Here is a 22842-nt window from a genome sequence, read left to right on the forward strand (position 1 = left end):
TTGGGGGTGGGAAGCCTGAAATAAAAATAAAACAAAAATAAGATATTTTTCTGAATTTAAAGCGGAGGTACAGCTTTAAAAAATTTAATAAAAAATAAAATAAAAAAGTCAGCAGCTACAAACACTGTAGCTGCTGATTTTTAATAAGGAGACTTACCTGTCCAGGGTGGCCGTGATGTCGGCAGCCGAAGCCAAGCAATCGCTCGGGCCTCGGCTGCCCCGCCGCCATCCTCAGTGAGGGAATCAGGGAGTGAAGCGTTGCGGCTTCACCGCCCGATTCCCTACTGCGCATGAACGAGCCGCGCAGCGCTATGTGAATGGGGGGTTGTCTCCTGGGACACACACACACACACACACACACACACACACACACACACACACACAAGGTCCCAGAAGACACCGCTCCACCATTTCCCAGGAGGCAGCGCGATGAGGAGAAGAAAGAAAGAAGGAAGACCACCGCAGACAAGTGGCGGATTAGGAGATCTGCCTAGTAACAGTCACTTCTGGTAAGTATAACAATTTATTTTTTCACATTTTTTTTTTGCCTTTTTGCCTATATTTTTTATTTTATTTTTTTAAGGGTGGACCTCCGCTTTAAGCTTTGCAGCAACGCTTCCTAGAAAGCGACTGTTCATGGAACAACATTATGTATTGCCTCAAGCTGCGCTTTAAATAACACCATAGAAGCAAAGCCCATACAGCAAATACATTCTATTATAGGCACATTAGGACTTTGTAATGGGAACATCCAGGAGCACATGAGGCCGAGCATCAGACAAAGCCCCGTTAACAACCCGTTATCATCCCATCCCCCCCCTCGGCTGGAAGCCGCAGCATTGGCGTTGCCAATAGGTTTCCGCGGGGGGCCCTCTGGGAGTGCGACCTGTTTGCAGCGATGAGCAATTACAGCTGAATAATCACATCAACTGGAGTGTGTGACAAGACACACAAAGCACTCACACTGTCACGGGGGGCAAGGTGCAATTACTCGCCATAAAGATGCCTCTCCTTAAACTCATAAAATATTAAAGCAGCGGAGGGGGCTTCATTTGCATATTCCTCAAAACAAATTAAAATGAAAACCTTGTTTTTTTTTTAAAGGCCCATGAGCATGACTGCTTTTGTCAATGATTTATTGAATAAACTTGGGGAGTTATATAGAGTTAAAGCTGAACTAAACTATATAGGGCTGCAACTAACGATTATTTTCATAATCGATTAGTTTGCCAATTATTGTTTCGATTAATAACCTTAAAAAAAAAGAAGGCGATTTGCATTTTTACATTTTTTTGTAAAATGCAGCTTCTCCCTTGAAGTACAGTGGAACCTTAGATTGCGAGTAACGCGGTTAACAAGCGTTTCGCAATAAGAGCACTGTATTTTCTTAAAATCCTAACTCGGTTTGCGAGTTGTCTCGCAACATGAGCAGGATTCAGGCCGAAGCGGTGTGCAGTACCGTGTTTGGCCTGAGGTGGGGGGGGGGGGCGCCTTGAAGCCGAAGGCCCGAGGACAGTTTGGCTGACCTCGGCAAACCACGAAAAGGCCAGTGAACGGAGTCTTTCCGAGGTCAGCCGAACTGTCATCGGGCCTTTCTGGCCGTTTTCTAGGCCAAAAACCAGGAAGCGAGCAGCATGAGGTGATCAAATACCACCAAATGAAAGCTCTATATGTGGGAAAAAAAGGCCGCTAATTTTGTTTGGGAGCCACGTCGCAGTTAAAGCGACGCAGTGCCGAATCGCAAAAAAGGGGCAAGGTCTTAACCTGCATAATGGTACGGGTCTTAAGTGGTTAAAGTGGTCCTTTAGTTCCAAAAGGGCGTCTTCCTCTCTGCAATCCCCCATCCTCCATAATATCAAAAGATAATTTTTATTTTTTTATAAAAATGCCCCCCCCAGCCACCTTTGCCGTTCCCGCCTAAGTTGGAATGATGTGTACCAGCTCCTGTAGCTTCCTGGTTATGTATGTCACATATACCAGGAGGCCCCACCTACAGCAGCCAGTGGATGGGCCTGGTATTCATCATCAGGGCGAGCTGCCCAAACCTCCAAGAGGAAGCTGGGTTCCTGGTGACACCAGAGGCAGATTGCAGCATGGGATCTGGGCTTTGGCACTCAAGAACAACCCTATATAACAGGTAAGAAAGGAGGAAAACTCCAGGTGGCACCCAAGCTACCAATCCACAAACCTAGAGCAGCCCAACCAAACTATTTTTTTTACATTTCTATACATACCCTTACTTCACTGGGTCCAGGGTTGTGCCATCATAAGGCTTCTTCCTCATTTTACACCTGCTGCTATGGGTGGGTCCTAAATGCCAGAGCGGCATCACTGTCTGCATCATACTCCTTTATCCCAGGGCCGCTTAATGACATACCCTCAAGGGGTGGAGCCTTGACACTCTGGGGTCACAGGAAGTGGGTTGAATGACAATAGGTGTCATTCAACATTGAATAGGAGCCACATTAAAAATCTGAGCTGCGAGTCTGCAGGGGGCAGCAACAGAAATATGGTGGGCATTTTTTTTCTTTACTATCATTATTCAACTGCTGTAACAATGCATTATATCTATATATCTCTATCTCTCCATTTTATATACCGTATTTATCTGTGTATACTGCGCGCCGGCGTATAACGTGCACCCAAGCTCAAGGGAAGTTTTAAGGAAAAAAAAAAACGTACATTTTGAATACTCGTCGGTGCAGCCTTGTCGGTGTCCGTATGCTGTCTTGCCCGGCGTCCATCGGCGGCCTTGTCCGGCGTCCGTCTGTGGACTTGCGCAGAGTCCATCCAGCCTTGTGGGTGTCCATCTGCGGCTTGCCCGGCTCCTCTTGGCGGCCTTGTCCGGCGTCTGTCTGCGGACTTGCTTGGAGGTGTCCGTCTGCTGTCTTGCCTGGCGTGTATTTTTGATTTTAGCGCCTCAGCCGAGCTGTACAGAGCCAGATTTCCTGTGCCCTCGGCTTCTCTCGCGGTCCTGCGGGCGGAGCTGAGCCTAGCCGAGTGCGCAGTACACTCAGCTCGGCCTATTTCGGCGGCGCCCAGAGACAGCAGGATCGGCGTATATCGCGCACCCATGATTTTCCCCTGATTTTAAGGGGGAAAAAGTGCGCATTATACGCCAATACTATATATTTCCCCCTTTTTTTTTTCTTAATCACTTTATTTTTTTCGGTCTCGAGTTGGACTTTAGGAAGCCTTGCCATAATGCTGTTGTTACTGGTTCATCATCGGCTTCTCCTACATGAGAGCAGCAGGGCTATGAAATTGTAGAGGACGCTCAAAAAACTGTGAGCAATCTAGTACAAAGTTGGAGGACCGCTGTACTAGTAAATGTTATTTCCATATTTCCCCCCACCTTGTGAAGGTGCTTGTAATGGAATGGCCTGTAGGACCCAGAGGCTCTTGAAGGATGTGGGGTACTCCTGTTTCAGCTTCACCAATGACTCTTGTGTCTTGGGCCATCCTATGTCCACTAGGGGCATAGGATGACTGAGAAATGATATCTTGAATTACATGAGATGGGACAGTAATGAGAATTCACAATGTATTTCAGGATATCTTGAAATATTACAGGTGGTTAATTCTGAACCCAACAGGTCAATAGGAGAGTGTCTCATTCAATGTGGAACATAGACTGTTAAGGGGGTAATTAAGTCTGCTACTGTCATGTAAACTAGCCTTGGTCTGGCTTCAAAAGACCTTTTCATTGTGTGATGCTAATTGACACTGTATTGTGTGAAAGTTCTATTGATGATAATGTGTTGTGAGTTAGCACAATCTAAAATGTCAGATGTCTGACTTATGTTTACTAAAGGAATGTGGATTGTATAGAAGGTGAGAAAAGCTGGAGTCTTGATGTCTGACTTGTCAGCTGTAGTAATTAGCTCATGTTAATTATGTCAGACCTGGAGTCCGAAAATCTGACTAAAAGATGTGTATTAGGCTCATTGTATAATGTTGTGGGTGGAGTTCAGTCATTGTTCACTTGGTTACCGACTGTATAAAAAGAGCCTGAGTTTGTCATTAAAGTCTATCCGTTTGGAACCAGAGAACAGAGCTGTGTGTCTTGTTTTTTGGGGAATTCTTATGGGTCCTGTCTGCTGGATTGTGGAGTGTCGATAAGCTGTCGTGGGTTGGTGGAATGGAATATCGTAAACGGCGTTAACCCCTGACCGTTACAGTGCTAAAGATAGAAAACAAAGGACTTGTACATTTGCAGTAGAACCACATTCAAAATTGTAAGAGAAGGCAACTGTAATGGGGAAATTTATGTCAAACATTTATTTTTTACATTTTTTTTTTTTTTTTTTTAAAGTAAGAAGAAAAACAGAAAAAGAAGAATAATGTATCTTTAATTGCAACCCCCTGTTGAGCATCAAAGCCCAGTGGTTTGTAATCACGTTCTGTTCCCGGAGATACAATACATCACTCTTTCACGCTGGGTGTTCCGTTAAAACTGGGACTCAGAACAGAGAACATCAATCACCCCGCATTATTACTTGTCTTTTATCACTCCTGTCTTATGGCAACAAAAAAAAAAAATTCCCCAACATTGAAGCAGTAACCTGGGAATAACACAACGTACGGGTAATATCTCCTAGTTTGTCCAATGCGCAATATGATTTACTTACACTTCTCAAAAGAATTCAGAGAATTCAGACACATTCAAGTAATGCATAACGTGACAGATCATCTGACGCCACAAAGTATTTCTAAAAAGGGATTTTTTTTTTTTTAGAAGGGAGACTAATACGATAATACCAGGTAATTATAAATTCAACAAAAGATACAGGAGCTACGCCCAACCAAGCATTCACAATGTTTTTACTGAACCGTAAAAAAAATAAAAAAAATCACTCGGGTTCATTCAAATTAAAAAAGAAAGAACTAAATCTGTTCCTGGAAGGCCTCTAATGAAATGTCCATGCAATTTCAAAACTCACAACTAGACGGTTTATAGAGTGGGAAGCCTCTGGCAGAAATTGACCACGGAGAGCTTGTTAAGCGTACTAAAACCTACAATTTTTTTTTAGCAGAAGTTGAGCTGAGAGCAAAAACTGGTTAATTAAAAAAGAGAAACGTTTTTTTTCTTCCAGCACCATACTTACCTAGGTGGGTTGTTTATCAGCACAGCCCCTCTCGGATGTCCACCCAAGACCACCAGGACCACCAGGGAAATTCCAATCTGTGCCCAGGCAGCGGCCAATCGGTGCCCAGGCGCAATGCCTGCCAGCGCCACCAGGGATGTCTATCAGTGCCGCATATTAGTGCCCAGTGCCACGTATCAGTGCCGCCCATAAGTACCCATTGTAACCCCCAGGGGTTAACGCCGTTACGATATTCCATTCCACCAACCCACGACAGCTTCCGACACTCCACAATCCAGCAGACAGGACCCATTGGATTTCCCCCAGAAAACGAGACACACAGCTCTGTTCTCTGGTTCCAAACGAATAGATTTTAATGACAAACTCAGGCTCTTTTTATACAGTAAAAAGCATGCTGCAGTAATCAAAGGGACAATGACACACTCCACCCACAACATCATACAATGGGTACCAACGAGCCTTCAATACACATTCCTTTAGTAAACATAAGTCAGACGTCTGACCTTTAGATTGTGCTAATTCACAACACATATTATCATCAATAGAACTTTCACACAATACAGTGTTAATTAGCATCACACAATGAAACGGTCTTTGGAGCCAGACTTAATTAACACCTTAACAGCCCGTGTTCCCACATTGAATGAATCACTGTCCTATTGACCGGTTGGGTTCAGAATTAACCACCTGTAATATTTCAAGATATCCTGCAATACATTGTGAATCATCATTACTGTCCCATCTCATGTAATCCATGATATAATTTCTCAGTCATCCTATGCCCCTAGTGGACATAGGATGACCCTAGACGCAAGAGTCCTTGGTGAAGCTAAAACAGGAGTACCCCACATCCTTCAAGAGCCTCTGGGTCCCACGGGCCATACTGTTACACCCATCATTGCAAACTTTCAATGCCCAGTGTCGCCTATCAGTGCCACCCATCAGTGCTGCATATCCGTGCCACCTTATCAGTGCCTCTCAGTGAAGGAGAAAACATATTTATTTACAAAGTAAGGCAAGGAGGGGAATGAGGTGGGATTCTATCTGAATCCGGGCCAGCGTGTGCAAGTTGTTGTTTTTGGTTCTAAATGAGACCCATTTACTGCGACCACCTATATATTGATTTACTGTCTATCCTCCACCATTAATTGTGATTTTAACATTTAAATCCATTAAAAATTAAACTTTTATACTTTTGATATACAATCTTCTCTCATCATTTTGTATACCCATGCACCGTCAAAATCCCACCTCTTCCCCTCCTTGCCTTACATTAAAATTTTGTTGGGATGGGTACAGCGTCGGACAACCGCGCAATTGTCCGTTAAATCGAAGCAGTGCCGTATCGCAAAAAAAAATGTCCCAGTCATTGGGCAGCCAAATCTTCCGGGGCTGAAGTGGATAACAAAGAACAAGCCTCCTGTAACAGTACCGCGCATGCTAACGATCAATTGCTGCAGCGAGCAAAAGACCTCGGCTTAAGACCTCTATTAACAACCAGTAACGGCTTCCAGGGTCACGTTAATCCTTTTAGCGCTGGAACGGACATTGCCGATTTCCATAAATAAGCCCACATGTGCGTTATTACCAGAAAACACGATGCAGTGAAAATACCTTGAAAATTAGAATTTTATTAATTCCAATGGAAATATTTGCCAACATTTAAGCTGAATGAGTTAATGTATTGCAAGAATTCTTCTGCAGTCGCCCAACAACCTTATTAAACAAAGAAGGGACAAAAAAAAAAAGGGGGGGGGGCGGTTGTGAAATGATTAATCCTTTTAATATCCTCCATATGCCCTTAGATTAATCCCCGAGCAACGAGAAGCCGGACGCGGGCTAGCGGGAAGACCACCCATCAAGAGCTGCCGCTAACAAGTCTTCTCGCTCGCAGTGGACTCAAAAGCTTTTAACACCGCAGGAAGCGCGGGGATAAAACGCGCTTCAGACCGGCCCACATGCCTGGCGCGATTGTTTGCGCTGTGCACACGTGTGACTATGGATCTTGATAGAAGCAGAGAATTCAATCAGAGAGTTTACCAAAAATACATTCTCTCCATGGGGGGAGGGGGAGGTTAGCTTGAAAGCCACAATGATGCAATACCCCCCTATTTAGTGACAGCATGGTTTAGGGTCATACATAATCTCACAATGACCCGTATCATATCATTCACATCCCTCAGAATAGCGTAGTGAGCCACTCAGGAATAAAGTCTTTGCTGTGCGTTGACTAGGGAATACATCAAAGCTGTAAGCAATCAATAATAGGGATTTCTTCTTAACTGCGCTATTTTTTTTTTAATAAGCTGGCGATTTTAATAGCCTGCGCAACTACAAAAACAAAAGGTCTTGATAGGTTGGTAATAAGGAGTGCACATGCCAGGATTCAAAGGAGCTTAACCCTTTCACTGCCACTGCTGTTTTTGCACATGGGTGACGTGAAAGGAAGTCATTCATTGTTTACAATTGTCATGTGATCTGCTGTGATTGATCACAGCGATCACATGGTACCGGCAGCAGGTGGATACATTTTTTTTTTTTTTTATATATATTTTACAATGTACAGTATACGATTTCCTATCATCTGTGCCCAGTCTTGCCACACAGAGTTAATCCAGCTCTGAGCAATCCTCTTATTGTTTAGTGAAATAAAACGGACTTACAGAGAAAAACCTTAGTCCGTTCCGCCCCCTTGCTGTGAGTGACAGGTTATTTACATATCTCATGCACTAGCCTGGAGACAGGCATTATTTTTTAAATTCCCACCCCCACTCCTTTTCTAAAGTCATGTGGTTACTTTTCTGGATTTTGACTGGATGTTACTGATCATAGCAGAATTTAGTGTAAGGAACACACAAGGAAAAAATGCATGTTGACAAGGGGAGTGTAGAGGAGAGCGGGGAGTCTACTGACATCACGACTCCACCCACCGACGGCCATACTACTTAACATTACTATTCCAGCTATTTGATGGAATAACTTTAGGCCTGAAAGTGCGTTACGTAAACGGCGTATCTTTACTGCGTCGGGCAAGCGCACGTTCGTGAATCGGCGTATCTACTCATTTACATATTCTAGGCCGACCGCAATGGAAGCGCCACCTAGCGGCCAGCCTAAAAATTACACTTTAGGATACGACGGTGTAAGACACTTACGCCGCTCGTATCTGAGCCTAATTTAGGCGTATCTGGTTACCAGAATACGCTTACATTTGCGTCGGCGTAGATTCCGAGTTAGGTCGGCGTATCTACTGATACGCCGGCCTAACTCCCTGTTAATCACCCCCAATAAGTTTCTTGCTGGCAGTCTGCTATTATGGCAAAATATTCAAAAAAATGTTACGTTATAATATTTCATCCTCATGGGTGCAACAATGCGCACACAATATTGCCAACCAAAAAGCTCATAAATGCCAAGCGCATTTTCTTTTCTCTCCGTCGCATTAAATACTCTGCATGAAGTACGGGGTTACATTTTGTTTTGTAAATGCCAAGCGGCATTGGTTCACTTGGTTCACTTGGTTACCGACTGTATAAAAAGAGCCTGAGTTTGTCATTAAAGTCTATCCGTTTGGAACCAGAGAACAGAGCTGTGTGTCTTGTTTTTTGGGGAATTCTTATGGGTCCTGTCTGCTGGATTGTGGAGTGTCGATAAGCTGTCGTGGGTTGGTGGAATGGAATATCGTAAACGGCGTTAACCCCTGACCGTTACAGTGCTAAAGATAGAAAACAAAGGACTTGTACATTTGCAGTAGAACCACATTCAAAATTGTAAGAGAAGGCAACTGTAATGGGGAAATTTATGTCAAACATTTATTTTTTACATTTTTTTTTTTTTTTTTTTTAAGTAAGAAGAAAAACAGAAAAAGAAGAATAATGTATCTTTAATTGCAACCCCCTGTTGAGCATCAAAGCCCAGTGGTTTGTAATCACGTTCTGTTCCCGGAGATACAATACATCACTCTTTCACGCTGGGTGTTCCGTTAAAACTGGGACTCAGAACAGAGAACATCAATCACCCCGCATTATTACTTGTCTTTTATCACTCCTGTCTTATGGCAACAAAAAAAAAAAATTCCCCAACATTGAAGCAGTAACCTGGGAATAACACAACGTACGGGTAATATCTCCTAGTTTGTCCAATGCGCAATATGATTTACTTACACTTCTCAAAAGAATTCAGAGAATTCAGACACATTCAAGTAATGCATAACGTGACAGATCATCTGACGCCACAAAGTATTTCTAAAAAGGGATTTTTTTTTTTTTAGAAGGGAGACTAATACGATAATACCAGGTAATTATAAATTCAACAAAAGATACAGGAGCTACGCCCAACCAAGCATTCACAATGTTTTTACTGAACCGTAAAAAAAATAAAAAAAATCACTCGGGTTCATTCAAATTAAAAAAGAAAGAACTAAATCTGTTCCTGGAAGGCCTCTAATGAAATGTCCATGCAATTTCAAAACTCACAACTAGACGGTTTATAGAGTGGGAAGCCTCTGGCAGAAATTGACCACGGAGAGCTTGTTAAGCGTACTAAAACCTACAATTTTTTTTTAGCAGAAGTTGAGCTGAGAGCAAAAACTGGTTAATTAAAAAAGAGAAACGTTTTTTTTCTTCCAGCACCATACTTACCTAGGTGGGTTGTTTATCAGCACAGCCCCTCTCGGATGTCCACCCAAGACCACCAGGACCACCAGGGAAATTCCAATCTGTGCCCAGGCAGCGGCCAATCGGTGCCCAGGCGCAATGCCTGCCAGCGCCACCAGGGATGTCTATCAGTGCCGCATATTAGTGCCCAGTGCCACGTATCAGTGCCGCCCATAAGTACCCATTGTAACCCCCAGGGGTTAACGCCGTTACGATATTCCATTCCACCAACCCACGACAGCTTCCGACACTCCACAATCCAGCAGACAGGACCCATTGGATTTCCCCCAGAAAACGAGACACACAGCTCTGTTCTCTGGTTCCAAACGAATAGATTTTAATGACAAACTCAGGCTCTTTTTATACAGTAAAAAGCATGCTGCAGTAATCAAAGGGACAATGACACACTCCACCCACAACATCATACAATGGGTACCAACGAGCCTTCAATACACATTCCTTTAGTAAACATAAGTCAGACGTCTGACCTTTAGATTGTGCTAATTCACAACACATATTATCATCAATAGAACTTTCACACAATACAGTGTTAATTAGCATCACACAATGAAACGGTCTTTGGAGCCAGACTTAATTAACACCTTAACAGCCCGTGTTCCCACATTGAATGAATCACTGTCCTATTGACCGGTTGGGTTCAGAATTAACCACCTGTAATATTTCAAGATATCCTGCAATACATTGTGAATCATCATTACTGTCCCATCTCATGTAATCCATGATATAATTTCTCAGTCATCCTATGCCCCTAGTGGACATAGGATGACCCTAGACGCAAGAGTCCTTGGTGAAGCTAAAACAGGAGTACCCCACATCCTTCAAGAGCCTCTGGGTCCCACGGGCCATACTGTTACACCCATCATTGCAAACTTTCAATGCCCAGTGTCGCCTATCAGTGCCACCCATCAGTGCTGCATATCCGTGCCACCTTATCAGTGCCTCTCAGTGAAGGAGAAAACATATTTATTTACAAAGTAAGGCAAGGAGGGGAATGAGGTGGGATTCTATCTGAATCCGGGCCAGCGTGTGCAAGTTGTTGTTTTTGGTTCTAAATGAGACCCATTTACTGCGACCACCTATATATTGATTTACTGTCTATCCTCCACCATTAATTGTGATTTTAACATTTAAATCCATTAAAAATTAAACTTTTATACTTTTGATATACAATCTTCTCTCATCATTTTGTATACCCATGCACCGTCAAAATCCCACCTCTTCCCCTCCTTGCCTTACATTAAAATTTTGTTGGGATGGGTACAGCGTCGGACAACCGCGCAATTGTCCGTTAAATCGAAGCAGTGCCGTATCGCAAAAAAAAATGTCCCAGTCATTGGGCAGCCAAATCTTCCGGGGCTGAAGTGGATAACAAAGAACAAGCCTCCTGTAACAGTACCGCGCATGCTAACGATCAATTGCTGCAGCGAGCAAAAGACCTCGGCTTAAGACCTCTATTAACAACCAGTAACGGCTTCCAGGGTCACGTTAATCCTTTTAGCGCTGGAACGGACATTGCCGATTTCCATAAATAAGCCCACATGTGCGTTATTACCAGAAAACACGATGCAGTGAAAATACCTTGAAAATTAGAATTTTATTAATTCCAATGGAAATATTTGCCAACATTTAAGCTGAATGAGTTAATGTATTGCAAGAATTCTTCTGCAGTCGCCCAACAACCTTATTAAACAAAGAAGGGACAAAAAAAAAAAGGGGGGGGGGGCGGTTGTGAAATGATTAATCCTTTTAATATCCTCCATATGCCCTTAGATTAATCCCCGAGCAACGAGAAGCCGGACGCGGGCTAGCGGGAAGACCACCCATCAAGAGCTGCCGCTAACAAGTCTTCTCGCTCGCAGTGGACTCAAAAGCTTTTAACACCGCAGGAAGCGCGGGGATAAAACGCGCTTCAGACCGGCCCACATGCCTGGCGCGATTGTTTGCGCTGTGCACACGTGTGACTATGGATCTTGATAGAAGCAGAGAATTCAATCAGAGAGTTTACCAAAAATACATTCTCTCCATGGGGGGAGGGGGAGGTTAGCTTGAAAGCCACAATGATGCAATACCCCCCTATTTAGTGACAGCATGGTTTAGGGTCATACATAATCTCACAATGACCCGTATCATATCATTCACATCCCTCAGAATAGCGTAGTGAGCCACTCAGGAATAAAGTCTTTGCTGTGCGTTGACTAGGGAATACATCAAAGCTGTAAGCAATCAATAATAGGGATTTCTTCTTAACTGCGCTATTTTTTTTTTAATAAGCTGGCGATTTTAATAGCCTGCGCAACTACAAAAACAAAAGGTCTTGATAGGTTGGTAATAAGGAGTGCACATGCCAGGATTCAAAGGAGCTTAACCCTTTCACTGCCACTGCTGTTTTTGCACATGGGTGACGTGAAAGGAAGTCATTCATTGTTTACAATTGTCATGTGATCTGCTGTGATTGATCACAGCGATCACATGGTACCGGCAGCAGGTGGATACACTGACCAGTCATCAGCTGGACACAACCGACTGATCACAGCGATCACATGGTACCGGCAGCGGGCAGATAACCGATGACTGATCACAGCGGTCACATGGTACACTAATCAGTCATCGGTTGTGTCCAGCTGATGACTGGTCAGTGTACAGGCCCGCTGCCGGTACCATGTGACCGCTGTAATCAAGCACAGCAGATCACATCACAATTGTAAACAATGGATGGCTTCCTTTCATGCCAGTCATCAGCTGGACCGGCAGCGGGCAGATACACTGACCAGTCATCAGCTGGACACAACCGATGACTGATCACAGCGGTCACATGGTACACTGATCAGTCATCGGTTGTGTCCAGCTGATGACTGGTCAGTGTACTGGCCCGCTGCCGGTACCATGTGACCGCTGTAATCAAGCACAGCAGATCACATCACAATTGTAAACAATGGATGGCTTCCTTTAATGCCAGTCATCAGCTGGACACAACCGACTGATCACAGCGATCACATGGTACCGGCAGTGGGCAGATACACTGACCAGTCATCAGCTGGACACAACCGATGACTGATCACAGCGGTCACATGGTACACTAATCAGTCATCGGTTGTGTCCAGCTGATTAATGGTCAGTGTACCGACCTGCTGCCGGTACCATGTGACCGCTGTGACCAAGCACAGCAGATCACATCACAATTGTAAACAATGGATGGCTTCCTTTCATGCCATCCATGTGTCACGATCTGGGAGGACCTCATATAACATCCACCCGGATCGACAAAAGTCCCGCCTGGTCGTCATTTTGCTATAGGCCGGGCAAGAAATGTAATATATTTTCTAACAGCAAAACACCCTGCACAATTAAAATGGTTGTAAACCCTTGGGGGGGGGGGGGAACCCCTGCAAGACAAAGGGCATAATGGGATAGTATGCATAGCATACTAGCTCATTATGAATTACTTACCTTACATCGAAGCCCCCGCAGCGGTTGTCGTACCCCCCTCCGGCCGGGGACATCTCTCCCGAGGGTTACTTCTGGGTATCTTGGCTCCGGCGATGCGATTGGCCGGAGCTGCGATGACGTCACAAGGGTTTACAACCACTTTAAATGGTGGTAGTTCCAATTTTTCTTTATGTCACCTGATATTAGTGCAATGACTCAAACACAAAAATGTCAGTAAAACAAAATCCCCTAAAGTTCATTTTAGGGCACACCGTCACAATATATTGCCATTTTTTCATAATATATAAAGGAGGAGGTTGCTCCGAATAAATAGATACCCAACATGTCAAGACGTAAAATCGCTTACCTCTGTGAAACAGCGACCAACTTCAGTGCCCTGAACTCTCCAATGGCAACGCTTTAAAAGTGTCTACTAGTCATCAGTAAAGTGGTTCTAAAGGCAGAAGGTTTTTATCTTAATGCATTCTATGCATCAAAAAAAACCTGTATGCAGCAGCCCCCCAATACTTACCTGAGCCCCATCTATATCCAACCACCAGTGCCTCGGCCATCCGGGACTCTCACTTCCGATTGGCTGAAAAACAGTAGGGAGCATCAGTGGCTCCTGCTGCTGTCAAAGTCAGTTAGCCAATGAGGAGAGAGAGAGGGGGCAGGGCCAAACCATGGCCCTGTGTCTGAATGTATACACGGAGCTGCAGCTCGGCTCTGGTGCCCCCATAGCAAGCTGCTTGCTGTGGGGGAACTCAAAAAGGGAGGGAGGGACCAGGAGCACCACCAGGAGACCCAAGAAGAGGAGGATCGGGGCTGTTCTGTGCAAAAACAACTACACAGAGCAGGTAAGTAAAAGTTAGTTATTTTTAAAACAGAAAAAAAACAAGGACTTTAATATCACTTTAATTTCAGGGCACACAATTTATTGACCATTTTTTTTCCATAAAATATAAAAAGCATGAGGTTGTGCCAAATAAATGGATATCGAACATGTCAAGCCTTAAAGTGGATGTAAACCCAATTTTTTTTTTTTTTTATATATATTTTACAATGTACAGTATACGATTTCCTATCATCTGTGCCCAGTCTTGCCACACAGAGTTAATCCAGCTCTGAGCAATCCTCTTATTGTTTAGTGAAATAAAACGGACTTACAGAGAAAAACCTTAGTCCGTTCCGCCCCCTTGCTGTGAGTGACAGGTTATTTACATATCTCATGCACTAGCCTGGAGACAGGCATTATTTTTTAAATTCCCACCCCCACTCCTTTTCTAAAGTCATGTGGTTACTTTTCTGGATTTTGACTGGATGTTACTGATCATAGCAGAATTTAGTGTAAGGAACACACAAGGAAAAAATGCATGTTGACAAGGGGAGTGTAGAGGAGAGCGGGGAGTCTACTGACATCACGACTCCACCCACCGACGGCCATACTACTTAACATTACTATTCCAGCTATTTGATGGAATAACTTTAGGCCTGAAAGTGCGTTACGTAAACGGCGTATCTTTACTGCGTCGGGCAAGCGCACGTTCGTGAATCGGCGTATCTACTCATTTACATATTCTAGGCCGACCGCAATGGAAGCGCCACCTAGCGGCCAGCCTAAAAATTACACTTTAGGATACGACGGTGTAAGACACTTACGCCGCTCGTATCTGAGCCTAATTTAGGCGTATCTGGTTACCAGAATACGCTTACATTTGCGTCGGCGTAGATTCCGAGTTAGGTCGGCGTATCTACTGATACGCCGGCCTAACTCCCTGTTAATCACCCCCAATAAGTTTCTTGCTGGCAGTCTGCTATTATGGCAAAATATTCAAAAAAATGTTACGTTATAATATTTCATCCTCATGGGTGCAACAATGCGCACACAATATTGCCAACCAAAAAGCTCATAAATGCCAAGCGCATTTTCTTTTCTCTCCGTCGCATTAAATACTCTGCATGAAGTACGGGGTTACATTTTGTTTTGTAAATGCCAAGCGGAAAGGCAGTTTTAGACTAGGTGTGTGAAACACATTGGTTTCTCAAAGTCCATTGGGCCTCCTGCAAACTTATTAAACAGTAATGTGCACTTCCATTATCAATCTGACACTTGGGTCTGTGTTCCTGGCGGCCAGGAGCCTTTTCAGCTCTGCTGAATTACTTCCAAATTGCCCAGGTTGCCATGACGATGTCATTTTGACGCCTGTCTGGCATTACGACACGTTTCGCTGGGTCGCCTTGTGCTCCGCAAGATCACCTTTATAACTACAAGAACGCGAATGATCCCAAATACATAATTAAAGTGGAGTTTCCATCCCAAAACTTTTTTTTCATTATTGTGCTCATTAGACCTAAAAAAGAAAAAAAAAAAAAAAGTTTACTCATCTGGAAATGCCTGTTGCTATGCAGTCCCACGAAATCTGCCTTTGGAATCACCTAGGATCCTGACATTATCTCCCTCTAATGCTCCTGAGAAATGTGTGTCATCATTTCCCAGGATGCAGTGTGCTACCCAATTATCACTCCCCATCCAAGACTTCCAGGAAGTAAGTGCTTGTGGGCTTCACAATGCCCACAAGCAAAATGACAACGGTGTGGACATAGTTTTATAAACCATCTTTTTTGAATAACTATGCGGAGCGGTGGCGGATTGTAAAATAGTAAGTGACCGGATTTATATTATAAAAACGCAGGATGAAAGGACATACATTTAAAAAATGCTAATTGTGGTTGGAACCCCGCTTTAATGTCGATGGAAAATAAGACACCTCCGTAAAAGTTCAATCTCCCAAGAACTCCAGTAGTTCTGGTCCCAGGAAAAGCAGAGCAACTCCCACCACCCTCCTAACCCAGGGGCAGCTGTGGCTATGTTTATTTCACGTTGGAAAGCCAAGGCCTAAGGCTAGGTTTACACCATGGGTCCTCAACCTGCGGCCCTCCAGCTAAAACAGAACTACAAGTCCCATCATGCCTCTGCCTTTTGGAGTCATGCTTGCACCTGTCAGCCATGCAATGCCTCATGGGACTTGTAGTTTCGCAACAGCTGGAGGGCCACAAGTTGAGCACCCATTGTTTACACCATACAGCTACGATGGGGCACGTGTGTAGGGAAGCCTAATAATTTATTTACAAAAGGTTTTTTATTGATTTTTTAATTGTGTAACAGAAAAGGTACAGATTGTCTTATCCATGAGAAAACGGCATAGGCAAAAGAAAAAAAAATATTTGAGGTGGATATATGGGATCATTCCCATCAGGTGAAAAAATGGTACATACATTGTCAACTGAACAAGATCACAAATAAGCCCTAGAGTGGGCATTTCAAAAGGTGGACAAGTAAACATGGACAGCGGACAGTGGAGATAGTGGCCTTTACCAAGGGAAAAGAGAGAAAGTGGATGGAGTCCAAGAGAGAACTCCGAGTGAGAAGAGGAAGAATAGGAAGCCTCCACCTGAATGCAGTAAGAGAGTAGTAAAGAAAAAGAAAAGGGGGGTGTAAGAGAAAGGGTTTGCCAGGGAAGGAAAGGGGAGTTCCCACGTGGTTCAGACCATGGCACAGTGAAGAAGTGGGCCATCCAATCTCCGTTAATCACGAAGAGTAAGGAGTGGTCCAGGTTTAGATGGTCATTGTAGGATAACCAAAGGTCCCAAATCTTCAAAAAAATTGCATGGGAATCAGTATAGAAGTGAGTTTTTCATGGATCATGGTACCCATAAGCCATTACCTGACCTCAGTGCAGTTAAGGAATGGTTGACGCCAAGCCTTTGCAAAAGTTCGCCAGGCCACCAGAAACACACAAACCCCAAATCTTTAAAAATTTTGCATGGAAATCAGTATAGAAGTGAGTTTTTTGTGGATCATGGTTCCCATAAGCCATTGCCTTACCTCAGTGCAGTTGAGGAATGGTTGGCACCAAGCCTTTGCAAGAGTATGCCAGAAACACAAACCCCAAATTTTCAAACACAAACCCCCAAATCTTAAAAAATTTAGCATGGGAGTCAGCGAGTATAGAAGCGAGTTTTTGTGGATCGTGGTTTCTATAAGCCTTTGCCTGACCTCAGCAAAGATAAGGAACTGTTGGCACTAAGCCTTTGCAAGAGTCGGTCGGGGCGCCAGAAACACAAACCCCATCAGCTTCCTTTGGGTTTAAGTCAGAGATGGGATTGACTTATGGAGCAAAGCTTCGCAGGGGACTTGTACGAAGGAAACTTGATCTGTAGTCCGGAAACAGAGCATTCGGGCATGACCACCAAATATGAAAAGGGATGCCTGGTTCCCAACTTCTACAAAAACACATGGGAGATGCTGAGGGAACCAATTTGGCTATACACACCGGGGTCATATACCAGCGGGAGAGTAACGTATAGGCATTCTCCTGGGCAAATATATTCTGGAACACATTTAGATGAGTCAAGTTATATTCAGTTCCAATTGGACGGGTCCAAAGTTCAATCTCCCATTTCGGAACATGGGGAAGTGTGTAGGATCTTAAAGGTATCAGTCAGAGAGGCGTACAAGTCAGACACTAGACCAGAGCAGCCTATTAATTTCAAAGTAAGAAGGCTCCGGCCAAAATATGTTAGCACTTTAGATGTTGCACTGCTGTTAGTGCGCAAAAAACAAATGTAAAAAGAAGCAATCGAGTTGCCATCATTTCTTGCTATTAATTTCAATGGGCTGCCCTTCTCGCATGAAACATGGAGAAGTAGTCCCCTAGGGAATCCCTGTGGTACTGCACCGAATGTTCCTTCAGGTCTCTAGTACCTGCTGGCAGAGATTATCGGCAACGGGGTCTGAGCTAACTGGCACACAATCTGGAATTGGTTGGTAAAGGGGCAGAGATACTTGGAACGTGTGTGTGGGGGCAGCCTATGAATATTAAAATTGGAAGATAAATCTCCCCATTTGGACAGAAACAGCAAATAAAAATAAATATTTTAAAACACAATACAGAGATATGTTTCTCTATTAAATATTTAGGTGAAGCTAGTATCATTAATATTTTTCACGTTAAGTACACTTAGACATGCCAAGTAATGTGTAAGTAGAACACTTCCAGGTATTTATCATTGTTAAACAAAATCACAGTACTCTCCCTGATAATGCACACCAGGGAGAAAGCCTCGCATTACTGTGTGGAGTTACAGACAGAAGAACAGGAAGTGAGGATTTCTCAGAAGAAATAAGGACATTTAAAAGCAAAATGGAAGGATGAGGTAAGTGAAGGAGGACTGCACTAAGGTAAAGGAAGCTATTTAGGGAAAAACAAAATTGTACCTTTACAACCCCTTTAACAGCATTTTTTCACACGTGCCTAAAACTTTTGCACAATATATATATTATATATATATATATATATATATATATATATATATATATATATATATATATATATATATATATATATATATATATATATAGATAGATAGATAGATAGATAGATAGATAGATAGATAGATAGATAGATAGATAGATAGATATATACACAGTACAGACCAAAAGTTTGGACACACCTTCTCATTCAAAGAGTTTTCTTTATTTTCATGACTATGGAAATTGTAGATTCACACTGAAGGCATCAAAACTATGAAGTAACACATGTGGAATTATACATAACAAAAAAGTGTGAAACAACTGAAAATATATTTCATATTTTAGGTTCTTCCACCTTTTGCAGCAGACACATCTCTAGAACTAGTAAGAGGAGACGGTGTGAATCAGGCCTTCATGGTAGAATATCTGCTAGGAAACCACTGCTAAAGAAAGGCAACAAGCAGAAGAGACTTGTTTGGGCTAAAGAACACAAGGAATGGACATTAGACCAGTGGAAATCTGTGCTTTGGTCTGATGAGTCCAAACTTGAGATCTTTGGTTCCAACCCCCATGTTTTTGTGCGACACAGAAAAGGTGAACGTATGGACTCTACATGCCTGGTTCCCACTGTGAAGCATGGAGGAGGAGCTGTGATGGTGTGGGGTGCTTTGCTGGTGACACTGTTGGGGATTTATTCAAAATTGAAGGCATCCTGAACCAGCATGGCTACAAGAGCATCTTGCAGCGGCATGCTATTCCATCCGGTTTGCGTTTAGTTGGACCATCATTTATTTTTCATCAGGACAATGACCCCAAACACACCTCCAGGCTGTGTAAGGGCTATTTGACCAAGAAGGAGAGTGATGGGGTGCTGCGCCAGATGACTACCTCTTGAAGCTCATCAAGAGAATGCCAAGAGTGTGCCAAGCAGTAATCAAAGCAAAAGATGGCTACTTTGAAGAACCTAGAATATAAAATATATTTTCAGTTGTTTCACACTTTTTTGTTATGTATAATTCCACATGTGTTCATTCATAGTTTTGATGCCTCAGTGTGAATCTACAATTTTCATAGTCATGAAAATAAAGAAAACTCTTTGAATGAGAAGGTGTGTCCAAACTTTTGCTCTGTACTGTATGTATGTATGTATGTGTATATATATATATATATATATATATATATATATATATATATATATATATATATATATATATATATATGTGTGTGTGTGTGTGTGTGTGTGTGTGTGTGTGTGTGTGTGTGTGTGTGTGTGTGTGTGTGTATTATATATATATATATACACACTAGCTGAATACCCGGCGTTGCCTGGTCTTCCTATCTTAACCTTTTGGGGAGGAAAAGCATAGTAATATAAATATACCAATCTTTTATATAAGGGTGTAGGTAAGGGTTAATTTAACTGTCATATATTTTTATTTGGCATATAAGTAATATGTGTACCAGGTATTATTGAAATATCTCCAGGCGTACAGAAGTTATGTGGGAACATACATTTCCCATTGATTTACATGGGACTTTAAACAAAAACCCCGACCCTCACAAATGGGGGTAGTTAAGGGATAAATTAACTATCCTATAGTTTAAGTGGACATATAAGTAACATGTGACCAAGTGTTATCGAAATATCTACAGCCGTTTGGAAGTTATGAAGTAACATGTATTTCCCATAGAGTTGAATGGGACTTTAAAGGAAAACCCCGACCATGGCAAATGGGGGTGGGTAAGGGTTAAACCACCTATCCTATGTTTGTTGCTGACATATAAGTAACATGTGTGCCAAGTTTCATGTTAATATCTTTAGCCGTTTGGACGTGATGCTGGAACATACATACATACATACATACATACATACATACATACATACACACGTTGAGTTTTATATATATATATATATATATATATATATATATATATATATATATATATATATATATATATATATATATATATACACACACACATACACATACACATATACACACACACACACACACACCGTATTTATCGGCGTATAACACGCACCCTAACTTTAAGAGGGAAGTTTCAGGAAAATAACTTTCCACAGCCCCCTGCGTATAACACGCAGGCACAGTTTACCCTCCATTTTCAGGGTAAAAAAGTGAGTGTTATACGCCAATAAATACAATATATATATTAAAACTTTGCAATCTAAACTCTGCAGCCTCGCGGTGGGTGTTGCATAATTAGATGACGAATCGGGTTTTTGCACCTGCGTATAATATGTAAATAAATTCACAAGATTATCTTATTTTTAGAATCATCAAGCAGAAAACGGCATTGTTCCTAATGATCCAGTCATCCTGGTGCTCCGCAGATAATAAATGGCTGCCGGCAGACTAAGCGAGCCCAGGAAATGACAACATGTTATTTCTTAAAGGGAAAAGGAACTCGCTAATCTCCAACAGGGAAAGGAAAAAAAAAAAAAAAATAGAAGAATGGGTCGGTGTAGCGTGCATCCCGCCACACTGAGGTTGCAGTTTTGCCTCGCAGCTCCTGCGCCGTTTCGGATAATTCTGAAGTCAGCAGATTCCGGCTTCCTCTCCTCGCCGCTTTGATATATCACTTTCAGAGGGCTTGGCTCCCCTGAGGCCTCCTGTGCTGTACTCTTACCCCCAAGTCTCAGAGAGGACATGAAAGGATCACGGCTGTGTTCCTATTTCACGGATCTCTTTCATTGACGGAGATCAGAAGCCTTTTCTTATCGAAGGTAAATTGGGGCAACTGTGTCTGGAACTCTGGGCTATTCTAGATACTTGTCAATGATTCACAAAGAGCAGAAGCGTCTGCTGAAGACGAGTTCTCAGATCGCCTTAATACTGCAACTTTTACCTGAAAGTAACTTTCTTATCCTGACTCGTTATCCCTGGTTATGCTTTACAGATACTGGCAACGCCAGCGCCGGGCCCAGGGGTAGGCAGAAGAGGACGCTTTAGCATGTGGGGGGGGGGGGTCAAAAGAAGGGAAGGACCTGCAACCCATGCTGGCAATATCATAACTTTACAGCTCATGGGGGAGAGCCCTTTGACCTCTTCCATGGGGGGGGGGGGGGAGAGTCCTTTGACCTCTTCCATGGGGGGGGGGGAGAGCCCTTTGACCTCTTCCATGGGGGGGGGGAGAGGCCTTTGACCTCTTCCATGGGCGGAGAGGCCTTTGACCTCTTCCATATGGGGGGAGAGCCCTTTGACCTCTTCCATATGGGGGGAGAGCCCTTTGACCTCTTCCATATGGGGGGAGAGCCCTTTGACCTCTTCCATATGGGGGGAGAGCCCTTTGACCTCTTCCATATGGGGGGAGAGCCCTTTGACCTCTTCCATATGGGGGGAGAGCCCTTTGACCTCTTCCATATGGGGGGAGAGCCCTTTGACCTCTTCCATATGGGGGGAGAGCCCTTTGACCTCTTCCATATGGGGGGAGAGCCCTTTGACCTCTTCCATATGGGGGGAGAGCCCTTTGACCTCTTCCATATGGGGGGAGAGCCCTTTGACCTCTTCCATATGGGGGGAGAGCCCTCTGACCTCTTCCATGGGGGGAGAGCCCTCTGACCTCTTCCATGGGGGAGAGCACTTTGACCTCTGACCTCTTCCCCACAGCCTTTTGGGACACGTCACAGGTCCTATAAGGCTGTGGGACCATTCACAAAGCGCAGTGTGGGTTGTGTTTTGGGGGACGTACTCCCTTTCTCAGAAAGGAGAGAGGGGGCAAATGCCCTGAAACATGTCAACATAATAACCTGAATATGTTTGGGTCGCCCCAGGGCTAGATGTGATCTCCATTATGCTTGCTTGTATTCATGTTTTGGGAGTATATTTTTGGCTTATGCTTGTTACTAAAAGTGGTTTTGGTAATGCAATAGGGCCTAGGCATTTGCACCCTCCTGTACGTTTTATAGACTGACCAAATCAAAGTTATTATCAGGGGCTCAGGAAAGCACAAACCAATGAAATTAGTGAATTGTGACTTTACCTTGTGAGCTCGGACAGTTCTCCTCATCACTATTGTCCTTGCAGTTATTCTCCCCGTCGCAGACGAAGCTCTTGTCTATACACAGCTTGTTCCTGCAGTGGAAGCGAGACGTAGAGCAGAGCAGCGGGTGAGCAGCTAGAAGAGAGGAACAGAACGGTATACGTAAGATGCCGAGTATATCACTTCTGCATTCACATCCAAAAATACAATAAACTGTTCATAGTTCTGACATTGCACCATTGGCAAGGACTTAGAAATAAGCAATCATTAGCTAGATTCAGAAAGATTTACGCCGGCGTATCAGTAGATACGC

At 43.4% G+C, this 22842-nt stretch overlaps 1 protein-coding gene across 1 annotated transcript in view; it reads right to left on the reverse strand.

Annotated features, from left to right (window-relative positions):
- The window catches only part of LDLRAD3 (low density lipoprotein receptor class A domain containing 3), a 183511-nt gene that overhangs the window by 61318 nt on the left and 99351 nt on the right, over positions 1-22842 (reverse strand). Inside the window, exon 4 of the mRNA XM_040328078.1 lies at positions 22530-22664. Coding sequence (XP_040184012.1) covers positions 22530-22664 — 135 coding nt within the window. The remainder of the gene's footprint in view (positions 1-22529; positions 22665-22842) is intronic.

Source organism: Rana temporaria, chromosome 11, assembly GCF_905171775.1.
Source record: "Rana temporaria chromosome 11, aRanTem1.1, whole genome shotgun sequence".
In the NCBI taxonomy this organism is placed as follows: Eukaryota; Metazoa; Chordata; class Amphibia; order Anura; family Ranidae; genus Rana; species Rana temporaria.